General features: G+C 48.7%; 1 protein-coding gene across 1 annotated transcript in view; it reads right to left on the bottom strand.

Moving 5' to 3' along the window:
- LOC125712472 (breakpoint cluster region protein-like) overlaps positions 1-11,591 on the bottom strand; it is a 66,591-nt gene extending 55,000 nt beyond the window's left edge. The window contains exon 1 of the mRNA XM_048982526.1: positions 9,313-11,591. Within this exon, the coding sequence (XP_048838483.1) occupies positions 9,313-10,771 (1,459 nt within the window). The 5' untranslated portion in view covers positions 10,772-11,591. The remainder of the gene's footprint in view (positions 1-9,312) is intronic.
- Positions 11,592-12,590: the final 999 nt, after the last annotated feature.

The following is a 12,590-nucleotide window of genomic DNA, read 5'->3' as shown; positions in this document are numbered from 1 at the left end:
GGCATCATAATTAGTGATTGCCACCTGGCATGCAAAGACTACATACAAGAGAGCATCTATAAATCATAGCTAGCATCTGTGAAATTTCAGAGAGCTGCCCAAGGTGCCCAGATGTACACCCCTGGGGGGAAAGTGGGCCAAAGCTTAATGTTCTGCAATTAGGGTTTGGCCCAATTTTTGGCCAGGAGTGTAGATATCGGCCTGGGAAAAGATGTCAGATATAGTAAAGGTGTGAATGTGGCATGCAGATGAACCCCCCTCAGAATCTGCTCCTGTCCTGGAACTGTGATAAGTGGGATCCGGTCTCCCGACTCACTTGAAGACGGCCTTTCCTGGAAGTAAGCTGTCTGTCAAGGCTGCCCGAGTAAGACCAAAAATAGCGTCTTTCCATCTGGGAGCCAGAGAGTGCGGTGAGATAGTCACGCCACCACGTAAATATCGACGTGGGAGTAAAATGGGCGGTCAGACCTGACACTGAAACCAAAGGGGAAGAACAGATCTGCAACTGCTCAAGATAAAGAGCATCCATTTATGTCCAAATCTTGCGTACTATTCAGAATAAGAGCCCTTTCGATGCATGTGAAGAAGACCCAAAGTGAAGAGATAACATAATATTACACGACATAGTACCAGCCCAACCACAAGGCAGGATTTTCCCAAAGCCTCAAACTACTAATCGCAGAGCTGCACGAGGAAGCGATACCCAACAAGCCAGGATGTTTCAGGGTACACAAGGCAAAAAGCTGGCCAAGTGTAACGTGTCCCTGGACGGCTACGACAGGCTGACATCGACTGGAAGAGGCAGCTCAGTGTCTCAATGACTGAGCAGGGACATAAACTGGGCCTTGCTCTGCTCGATGGAACTCTTGGCTTTTAACTTCCGTTTATTCACTTCAGCGTCACCTCTCCTTGGAACCCATTTGCTTGTAAAATGCTAACCTTAAGCAGCTTTGATTGGATCCTGCCAGGGATGCCCCTCCCCCATCCCTGCAGTTGACTTCCTGTTAGGATAATTACTTCGACAAATCCCCCGCGAACCTGACCTGGATAAGCAGATGGACTGATGGACAGACTTCAATAAAGCAGTTAAGAGATAAGACAGACGGAAAGCCAGCAGAAAACCAGTCTTTGAGGGAAGGGAATGTATAGAATAAAAGCAGCAGCACAGCAGTTAAGATGACGTCTGGGCTGGTTCTGGGCTCAGGATGCATTCTGGGATTAGGCAGCATGCCAGCGAAGTGCTTTGTTTCAAAACCTCTACAACAGTAAGCACCAGATAATCTGCACCCAAGCAGTAACAGTGCTGGGCGATGACCCAGCAGCAGTCGTCCAATGAGAGGGCCGTCCTCGGCTCCTGCTCGCCCCGGTCGGGTGACCGACAGCCACCCCCCCGATCCCACAGCAGAGGCCGATGACACTTGAACCGTAACTCTTTGATCCCTGGCCAACTCGCTCAGCCCCCCAAATCTGCACCAGGGCCCCCCCTTGAGCTGACAGGTGACACGCACCTCACTCGAGGGGGTGGAGGGGTGGGGGGGACTCCATTAAATCCCAAATCCTTCTCATGAATCTCAATTGAGAGGAATGGAAAAAACATCATTTGAGTGGGACAGTCCTGGCAGCACTTTCCCATGCAGGGCTGCCAGGGGAGGGGGCGGGACAAAGGAAGCCTACCAATCAGAGTCAGTCAGCTGACCTTCAGGCTCCGTTTACTCTAAAACTCCCCCGGTGCTGTTCCCTCTCCCCAACAAGGGCTGTCTGCTCTCTGAAAACCATCTCCACATAAATCCGCTCTAGCGGCAACTTCAACGGCGATGCCTGGATCCAACAAGATCAGCTTCTGCCAGGTGTGATCAAGGGAGTGCCAGAACAGACCCTTGCCAAACGCCACAGCTCAAAAACATCGCCTCCGTGGCAAATGCGAAGGCCGGCTTCCGGTATCGAGGCTGGGGCTATGAGACGCATCATTCTAACCACAATGACAGGGAATCCTGGGTAAACATCGTCACTAAAGGCCAAAATCTGTAGTGAAATAATGACAGTTTGGGACAAAAGCGAAACAAGCTCCCCAGCTTCCCTGAATGGGAGCAAATGGGGCCCCAGGCAGCACAGATGGCCCCTGAGGGCCCCTCGTGTTTGCCCACCAGCAGCCAGAAAGGGTCCCGCTCTCTCGGAGCAGCTGCTCTGAGGGCTACGCCCCCCCAGGCCCAGCACGCGATGGGCACTGTGCCCAGCCCAAGCCCCGATGACCCCCCCACCCTGGCCTCTCCCCCTGTTCCCCTCCCATCTGTCTGGACAAGCCAGCAACCCCCCCCCCCCCTTTTGTCTTCTTCACGGCCCGTCAGAGGGCTTCGCTCACGCCAGGAATGCTGGAGATCACCCCCGACCCTCGGAATGCTGGATAAAAAAAAACACATGATTAATACTGTTGGGGGGGGGGGGGGGTTAAATAACACTCTCCACACTTGGGCTACTGCAGCCATTCGTCATGGTGGTCGGGGCACAATGGATGTGACTGTTCGTCCAAGCTTGCTGCCTCGACAGCGGTGCGAGCAGAAGCTCGGCACATTCGCACACACAGATCTTTAAGCGTCCTGAAAGTGTCATGTGACCACGGAGGAGCCAGACAGCTTTCGGTTTTCCCGATGAGATCAATAACTCCACCCCTTCTCATATGACCTCCTCCTTGACTCTCAGCTCCAGGTTCCGAATTCCCTATTGCCAGGCATTACCCATATGAAACAAACGTGTCGAGGTAAGAAACCTCGGAATGGCCTGATTGGGAGCTAATCCACGAGAGACACACTCCGCCGCGATTCGTTCGGGAGAAGAGCACAGACAGGCCGGGAATACGGCATCAAGCAAAGGCCAAACGAGTGCAAAGACGTGTGGCCACAAAAAACCAAAACTCAACTTAGGACCAAACACACATTTATACATCAGAGTAAGTGGAAGGAGACAGAGTAAGCAGAGTGGGGGTGTGGTAAGTGGGGTGGGGGACAGAGTAAAGGAAACACATAACCGGTGTAATTTATGACATATAACTTTGAAAACCCCAGTAAAAATGGGGAATAAGAGTAGCGCGAGCACTGCAGCATGTTCCAGAAAGGCCGGCGAGGGACATTATGGCTTGGCGGCCTGTCTGCTACCAGATTAAACGATGAATAATGGCAATAAGGAGTAATAAGGAGAAGGAGACCACTCCCCCCCAAACCCCCTACTGGGTCTCGTCTCCGCCATCCCGTCTTAACGATCCATTAAGCCTGAATCAGCCCCGGCGTGGTTGGAGGCCGGCTCCGAGCGCCACGAGAGGTCAACACCCCCCCCAAGTAATGTGCAGATTTATGACGCCATAAACGAAGAGCCATGAAGCACAGCCTCCCGCCCAGGCGTCAGTAACGGATCGGCGCATGCCTGCAGCAAGAGGCTCCATGGTGCCCCAACAGCACAGGAGGGAACCACCCTTTCTCCATCCTTCTTTGCTCAGCGGCATCGTTTCCATGTGCCATCACTTCGGCAACAAGGACCAAGCCCGAGACTCAACGTTGGTGCTGCGGTCAGACTGAAAGACCCTTTCTGGTTGGCTCCTGACTCCAAGCCCCGCCCACTGCTATTCCTGCCCTACCCCTCACCCCACTTTTCACCATCTGCCGCCTCCTGCCACACATGACGGGGCTGATTCACACGTTCACAGGATCTTATGAAGTGATGTTGCTGCAGCTCAGAGGTTAGCTGATTGTTGCTATCAGTGATGTCAGGTACCGGCAGGTGAGCCCACTGACTGCAGGACTTTGTAAAAGCTTCTCAGAAATATCATATTTAATTACATTTATCATGAAAACAAAGTTTATTTCTTACTCTTCGCCAATCTACACCATATACATGAAAGTGTAAAAGAAAAAAAAAAACAAGATTTCAAATATTGGTCTATTTCATTCTCAATTTTCTCATAAAAGTTTATTAAAAAACCCACAAAACCGGCACCAAATTAAAGATTGAAAAACAAAGTTTTGAGGCAGTTTGTAGCAAAGTCCTACAATGAACTTCAGAAACACGCTGTGGAAATGAAAGCAACGTCTCCACTCGTGAGGCCAGGGGAGAGAGACCCCAATAGCCATATTTCAGAAACGGTTAAAGAATGACATTTTGTTGGGTTTATATTTAAAAACAAAACAGTTTATGAAATCTAACCTGGTCCAATTACATAGTAATATTGTACAAAAGCACATTGGTTATCAGTATCTGCCATAAATTCTCCACATCGGTGTGGTAAGTGGGAACAGACAAATTCATTTTGGCAGGAAGAATTCAGAATAGGAGGCCACTGCGCATGTCAGCACTGTGCTGATTCCAGCTGGTCAGCAGACAAAAGCCAGACTGCAATTCACAGACTGCAATTCACCCCCAGACTGTCCACTGCCCTCACATGCAATACCCGTGATTGATTATTTTATATTGATTTCCGTAGATTTCAAGAACAATTAGACTCCCCCGCTGCGTTTGCATGACCTCTGACTTTAATCCCCTGAGTTTCGGACTCTCCCATCTATCAAACGAACGAAGGAAAATGTCTAGAGCTGATGACCCGATGGTACAACAAAGGCATTTTATTCACCCCCGTGGGCAAACTGGATAGTTTTTAGGAAACCCCAATGACACAGGCACACATGGAAATACAGGTAGGGATGTGTGATTTCACGATATTATGCGATTAAAATATCTCCACGATCTGCCTTTACGGAGAGATGCAATCAGTCGCAGATAGTTGCAGTTTTACAGCATCTTGTTTTGTCTGCCAAATCTGTTTCGACAGACCAATAAACTGGCGATAGCAAACAGTAGGTAGGGACTTGGATCTCCTCCTCTCTCCTTTCAGGCTCTTGTCCCAATGTGCAATACAGTCCCTACTGGGCAACATCGACGACATGAAGCAGTTGGTCCCTAAAAAGAGTTTGGCATCGGTAACGTAAAACATACCTGGATTTTCCAAAACCAATATGGTGCAAACAATAATTATCTGCAAAATTTGCAAAGATTAGGTTGACATGTCAGATGACAGCGTGATTAACCTTTCCAAACACCTCAAAAGTAACACCCCAAACAGTATGCTGAGTGTTTTTCTGTTTGGTTATTGTTACCTTATAAGGCTGTATTTTTTTTAAATAGGGGAATTAGTTTGACTATTGTTCAGTAACTTGTAAAATTGATTTTCATGTGGGTTTCTAAGGCTAAGTGATAAAATTGTGGATCGTGATCGTGCCTAAAAAAATCGTGATGCGATACTGTTGCCATATCGCCCACCCTTACTTACGTAGTGCTCTCATAGAGGTGAGAGCAGAGGGGGAGACAGCCACCCTGCAACAGTGGGGGACGAGGGGGCAGATTTATAGTTATTCAGCTGGAGGATCTGAAGCCAGAGCCTTGCAGAAACAGGCACCGCCCCCTAACCATCTAAGGCACAAATCACCCCACAGGGGCAAATAATCCTTTGTTTAATCTCCTTGTTTTCTGCCCTCGGTTGCTGCCAGTGGAGGTGAGGGAGTAAGTTCAGCACAATTTTTAGAAACATTTGTCTTCCCTCCCTTGTTACTCATCTCACGCTAAGGTCGACTGGGGTGGGGGTCACTACATACAGCAGTACCTCAAAAATATGTAGTGTGAGCACACAGTCAGGGGGCGCTGGGGGTGCGTGTCAGAAAACGAACCAGCAGTTCCATTTATAACTATTTTAATTAAAGTCCTGTCAGTACTGTCACCTCATGGCCAAAATTCAACCCCCCCCCCCACAATATGTGGCAAGAATGTAGACTACATCAATAACATGCCACCCTCTAAAACTCTGCAGTGGAATTCCATGGGGGATGGAGGGGTGGATGGATGGATGGATGGATGAACAGATGGATGGGAGGTGTTTGTATGGTTCCTCCACACAGGAATCACAGTAAGCAGCGAGCTAGACCTGACCTCAGTGATGGAGGCAAACAGGAGAGTAACCATTCTCAGGAAACAAACGCTGAGTGGGATTTATCTGGAGTGCCAGGAGACAGGGCGGGTTAATCGTGGTCGTCAAGCTTACAGGGTTTACAATGTGGCAGTCACACCCGGGGACACAGGGGCCTAGACCACAAGCACCTGGATGGGATCCCTTCCACCAGGCACCGGAAAGCAGCCTTCCCAGCACCGAAAACACCGGATCTAGCCCCACAAGCTGGGATCAAAGCTTCCTTTTATAAGCGATCCTGGCTGGAGCAGCCAGCAGAACATCCCCCGCCCCCAACGAAAAAAAACAGCAAACCAGGAACTGAGTGAGGGGGCAAAAAAACACCGAACTCTTCAGGTGAAAACAAGGACACACATGGGAACATTCCAGAACTGGAAGTGCAAGCCTCTCTGGGATCACATGGGCTTCCTCATTCCTGTCGATGGGGCAACACGCCGCACAAAAGGCCGTCGCCAAACGGGCATCCGCATGGCCGCAGGCTTCAGGTTTCCCTGCCTCCTAATCCGAGCCCAGCCCCACCAAACACCACCCAGATGGAAGACAGACAGACAAACAGTACCCAGGCGTTCAGAGAGGAAGCCTGCCAATATGAATTAGGAGGGGGGGGGATGGAAAGGGGGAAGAGAGAAAAAGAGAGGGAGCTAGGGAGAGAGAGAGACCGATAGACATGAGCACAGGAGAAGGAGAGAAATTTAAAAACACAACTTCACACCTTATTCATAACGTGCTTTTTGGCAGAATGATGACAGTTACATTCCCAGTATGAAAGTGCTACCACAGAACATGTCAGATCTACTGCACAGCCAGAAACCACCAGGTCGATATCGCCGGCTGAGATCACAGCACCAGGACCAAAGACACAGCTAATCGAATGACAGAGATCTTCATACGGCCGGAGACACATTTTTAATCCACTATTAAATCTTGGAGGCAGATTCATCTTCTGTTTTCCAGAGTGAGTAAAAAAACAATGTAACATCATTCCGCTAATCAGGCCCGGTAAACTGGGCAGTTTTCACCTCCAGCAGATGGGCTTACAGACGGATACTGGGCTGGCGGTGATACAGGAGCCACTGCCGCCGCAGGACCCCCCCGGAAAGGTCCATGGAGTCGGCTATGCTGAGGCGTGGTGACACAAAACGGTGGGGCCAAAGTTTCAGGCGAAACCCAAGTGACAAAGTGTGACCCCAACAAGGGAGAGCCAACGGGGGGGGGGGGGCGTGACATTCCCACCTACATGAGCCCCCCCCTCGGACCTCCACCAAGCCTTATTGATACAAAGAGCACAAAGACCTGCAGCAAGGGCTTGGGTGGGGGGGATAAAGGTGACAGACAGACGCATGGGAGAAGCACGGAGGCGCAGCACTTGGCATTACCTGCAACCACACCTGCGATCACACAATAGGAGGGATCGGCCACTTCAGGCACCAAATAAGGAGCCCCCCCCCCACACTGAAACACCACCCCTATCCATTTTCAAAACACATCCTTAGCCATTTTTTACCCCAGCAGTAATCCCATACTGCTAGAAACTGCAGACACACCCCCATTCAAAAACACCTAATAACCTCCAAGCATTTCCATTCATCTCTGCTTTCCATCCATTTTTCCATCCTTCCTCTAACTACTTTTCCTCATCAAGCAGAGACACAAGGCAGGGGTACATCCCACAGCTCATACATACACACAACCGGACAAATCAGCAGTGTCAATATGCCTAATTGCATGTGTTTGACTGCAGGTGCAAACCACAGCAGCTGCAGGAATCCCAGACAACTCGGGGTGAACATGCAAACTGCACAGACTCAGAGCCGAGGTGCGATTCCAACCGTCAAACTCAGTGGTATGAGGTAACACCGCTACCCAGCATACAACGCCATTAAAAAGTTTTCCTCCCGTGTTTTTTTATGCTAAAATTGATACTGAAGATACAGATGAGCTTTAGCCTGATAAACGGATCTGAACCCTACGCGAAAGCAGCGGGTTTACAGATCTGCCTTGGCATGCTGTCCAAACGGCCCGGAACGCAGCGTGCAGATAAAGAACGGGCACACCCTACTGCACGCAGAAACCACGCCCTATGGGCGGAGCCACGGGTCACCGCCTAGGCGAAGGCAGGCTGCCAGGAACCTCTCCCAAACTCGGGATCCCAAACATGTCAGCCTCCCCCCAACTCTCACCGAACTGCACGATGCAAAGAACTTGTCGAAATCACTGGAGACAGGCTGGTTCCTTGTTTAACAGCACAGGATGAATCTGCATGGATGCCAGCTGGATCACCTGCTCCCCCTCCGGAACAGACACCCGACACCCCCCCCCGCCCCACACACACACACACACACACACACACACACGCGCGGGATCGGGGAAAGGGGCACCAAGTCACGCCATTTAGGTGCTTCAGGTCACACCCACCCACCACAGAAACCGACAATGGCAGCATACCACCAAAAATAAGAGCCATTTAATTTAAACAACACAGGAGTTCCGGATCTTTCCAATACTTTCATGAAACTGTTCACTTATTATAATACTTCTACTATGGGCAAGTCTAAATCCCAAATGGATCTCGGTATTACATTCCTACTCAACGGAAATTGCTTAAACAAAACATTTATATATAATGGAAACAATTATATACAATGAAAAATGCGTTCAACTGCAATGTGCTCTGGTCTATAATTCTAATTCAAAACCTGACCATAGAGGTAAAGAATTTTTGCAAACGTAACTCGTATTTTAAGCCACATAAAACTCCCAGCAGACCGTGATTTAAGCGTCTTCTACCCTGGTCCGCTTATCGGCCACCTGTGCCAGTGAACCGCAACTCTGCCGGAGATCTGGGGGGGGGGTGTGCTAGTACCTAGAGCAGCGAGCGCGATCCCGCCCCCCTCCCTACAGTGCCGTTAGCAACACTGATCCAGGATGACAGAAATCCACAGTAGCGCGAGACTGAGCTCCACCTAGACCAGCGCTGCCACAATTAAATGGGGGGGGAGATAAAACGCAAACAGCGACCGCGCTAACAAGGTGAAAAACGTCAGCAATGTTCTTGCGCGGCGGCTTGAATAAAAAAGCAAAGCCACGGAAAAATGCTCATGAACGAAGGGCATTAAAATTCCTCGTGTCCACAAACCATGCCAGAATAATCAGAATAATACTACAAATGACCCGGAAGACACTACATTCTGTCTTGAAGGATTACACCTGTGTGCAATGTTATCGGCAGAAACATGAGGTGTCCATTATAATAGCCCAATCGCTTCCAGGTGGAACTATTTCAAGCATAAAACACTTTACCATGCACCCACCTATGTCTCCTTGAAAGCTGTTGTCATGTGATGCCCGGCTGGAAGGAGTCGAGTCACCATCATTGGGCCAGATCTGCCCGGTTTTCCTGACTCCCACGATGGTGGCCTCTGATACCACCACCTGCTGTTTGTGTCGCTTCTGGGACTGTGGGGTGGGGGGGCTGCTGCTATCAAAGGACTGCTGGGAATGCTGGGAAGGTGAGCGGCTCTTCTCTCGGAACACGCGGTAGGTGGTGGGGCTCGGCGACACGTGACTCGATTGGCCGGAGGAGAAGTCCTCTTCGCTGGACGTCAGGTTCTCGTTGGAGCTGCAGTCTGGCGTGTAGCCGCCACCGACGTCGTCGAAGCTCCCAGGTGAGTAGGACCTCCGCGGCCAGGTGAGGTGCCCGCTATCCCCACCACGGTCGCCCATCATCCCACCCACATAGACGCTGGTGTACGGCTGGAAGTCCGACGTCTGCCTGCGTGGCGGTGCCCGCTTCTGGCGGTCCGTCTTGCTGCCATTTGTCCGTACCATGTTATTCCTGAGGAACTGCGGGTTCAGTTCGACGTCTTCGTATTCGGCGTCATAGCCACAGCTGGTTTCGGCAGGGCGTCCCTTGGTACCGGCCCGCTGGAGCTCGCCCAAGCCCGCTAGAGAGTGCAGGGATCTCTTGCGCTCCATCTGCATGGCCTGACTGCCCAGGGTGCTGATCTTGTCTGACACCTCCTTGTCATTGACCCTCACGAGCCCCTTTTCATGATGATACTCCATGTTGACGTAAAATGGTTTCTCAGAGAGACCCCTGGCTTCTGCCGATGAGTGTGAGTTGGCCCGTTTAAGCCTCTCAAAGTTGGAGCGCAAGGCAGCAACCCCCAGGCCCAAACCAGACCTCTCTTGTAGGGAGGCGTCTCCATGCTCCTCCTTCTCAGTAGGTGCCATGGCTGCTCCGGGTTTTCGCCCAGAAGCTCCTCCCCTCTGTCGGGATGGCGAGGGCCCAACAGAATCACCTTCTCCATAATACTTACACCTGTTCATCTCTTCAGTCTCACCCTGAGGTGTCTCTTCAGCCAACGAGGGTGTATAATCTTCAGCATGGGAAGATGGCTTCTTAGCAAGAGGAGGCTTAGGTCTGGACTTCTCTTCCCCTAGAACCGGAACACTACTTCTGTCCACCTCTACCAGCTCTCGTAGATGACCATCGTTCCCAGAGGGCTGGTCGTCCTCATTATTCTGGGATGTCCTCCTGAACCCCCATCTCTTTCCATCATAGCTCTTCCTCTCTTTGGCCAGCAATGTCTGCAGGTAGATCATGCGGAAGCGCTCCTTGTTCACCTCCATTTCCAGGCGCCGGATAGAAGCTTTGCATCTTTCCAGTTCCTGTTCAATGTCCCCCACCGTATTTAACTCCATCATGGGGGGGTCTGATTCTGGGAACTGAGCTTTCCAAGCCTCAACAAAACCTACAGGTTCTACCATTGTTAGCAGAAGAACGGTATTTTCTCGAATGTAAGCGATCTAACAGCAGTCAATTAATTTACTCGATTTATTATTTCAGCTACAACTAAAAATGTTAACTTGTCAGTCTCGTAAAGTACATAAACAGACATCTCCTTCTCAAAGGATCCAGGATTACAGTAGATATATATTCATCCGGGTTTTACTTTGTCTTTCCTGGATCATTAAAATTTTCCTCATTAATTTTGTCCCGGTATATTCAACAACAATAATACCATTTATCCTTTACTGTAGACGTCGGAATGTATCTTCATTTTAAATCCATAACGCGTGGTTTCTGCTTGCATTATTATCGCTCAGCATCCAAAAACTGGTCGGAAACCCCCCCCCCTCCAATGTATCACATGGGAACATCTGCTTCCCATAGAAAAGGTCCAGATGAATAAAAAAAAAAAGTATCGATCAGCAGAACAGCCGAATCCGACGTTTCTTCGCTTTCTCCCTCGCAGTTTATTCCACTGTTACGTACTTTCCTTCATTCATCGGCGAACATCAGCGCTCATCCCTATTTGCTTCAGCTTGGTTCAGCCTCTTTTGTGGCGTCCAGGAAAATAAAATAGCTGCAAATGGGAACTGGATAGTAATTCTGAATCCCATGTGTCCGTTCTGCCTGTCCCGTTGCTGTAGCATTATTTCCAGCCCGCTAGCCCATGGTTTCGCAGCAAACGTTAGCAGGGATTTTTAAGCAAATGCGCTCCGTTTCTCCTGCTCTGTTTTTCAGGGTTTCCCCCTATTTCACTGCTGCAGGAAAGGGAGGGACTACACAAGCTACTATGGACGCTGCTTATTTCTGCTTAAAGACACAGACCGTGGCTGTGAAGGATCTGGGAAGCTGCTCCGCCTCCCAAGGCTGACAATTTAAAACGTGTTTGTATCACGCAGATCAACCAACCTACATTATCAATATATCAGATCAAATTAAACTGAAATATGTTTAGCCATAACGAAATTTGAAACAAAACTAATCAATTATGAAGGAAACCTATTTTCAACCTTTCGCCCATATAACCTAAAAGTTGTCATATGAGCATTACAATGATAACGCAATAATACATCTGACTAGTATTGTTTGTGCTCTTTAAAATGTTTTCCCATGTATTATGTTATCCTACACATTTCTTGTGATGTTCTATGTTTTTCGTTTACTTATAAGCCTATTATTGTTTAAAAGCCTACATTTATTAGAAAGAAAACACAAACCCTTGAGATACAATCTGCATGACTGGTGAGCATGCCGTACCGACTATAAATGTAGGCCAACTTATTACTTTAATTCGTCGATTACTTTAATTCGTCGTGAATGTTAGAAAATATTCAAAACGTACTGTCATTATTTCACTCGTAAGCCATTTGAACGGTTTCACGAAAAATTTATTAGAATTATCTTAATAAGTAAAGAGAAGTATGTATAGTATACCAATTAACATATTTAAGCGTGCAGTTATAGTGGGTTTTTAAAAAATTTCCAATTTCCAGTGATCAATCCAACAAGCTGCACAATATTCAACTTAGCAGCGCTTCTAGAGTTTCAAAGATTTTTTTAATAAAAAAAACATGTCTCCATCTAGCGTTCAATATTTGAAAGCACACGAATAAACTGATTATATCGGTATGAAATGAGTGGTTTTGCAAGAAATCGTGCTCTGTCTTGTCATTTTATTTGCTTGGCAGATATTGCATGGGTGTGGACATTAAAGTCGTGCACGGAATACGGTTTGTATTGATAATACCTTTGCAGGGATTTATTTTCTTATGTTTATACGTCCATGCCGGTCAATAA

Source organism: Brienomyrus brachyistius, chromosome 2, assembly GCF_023856365.1.
Source record: "Brienomyrus brachyistius isolate T26 chromosome 2, BBRACH_0.4, whole genome shotgun sequence".
NCBI lineage: Eukaryota > Metazoa > Chordata > Actinopteri > Osteoglossiformes > Mormyridae > Brienomyrus > Brienomyrus brachyistius.
Note: the sequence above shows the minus strand (reverse complement) of the source record. Positions and strands in the feature narration are given on the sequence as shown.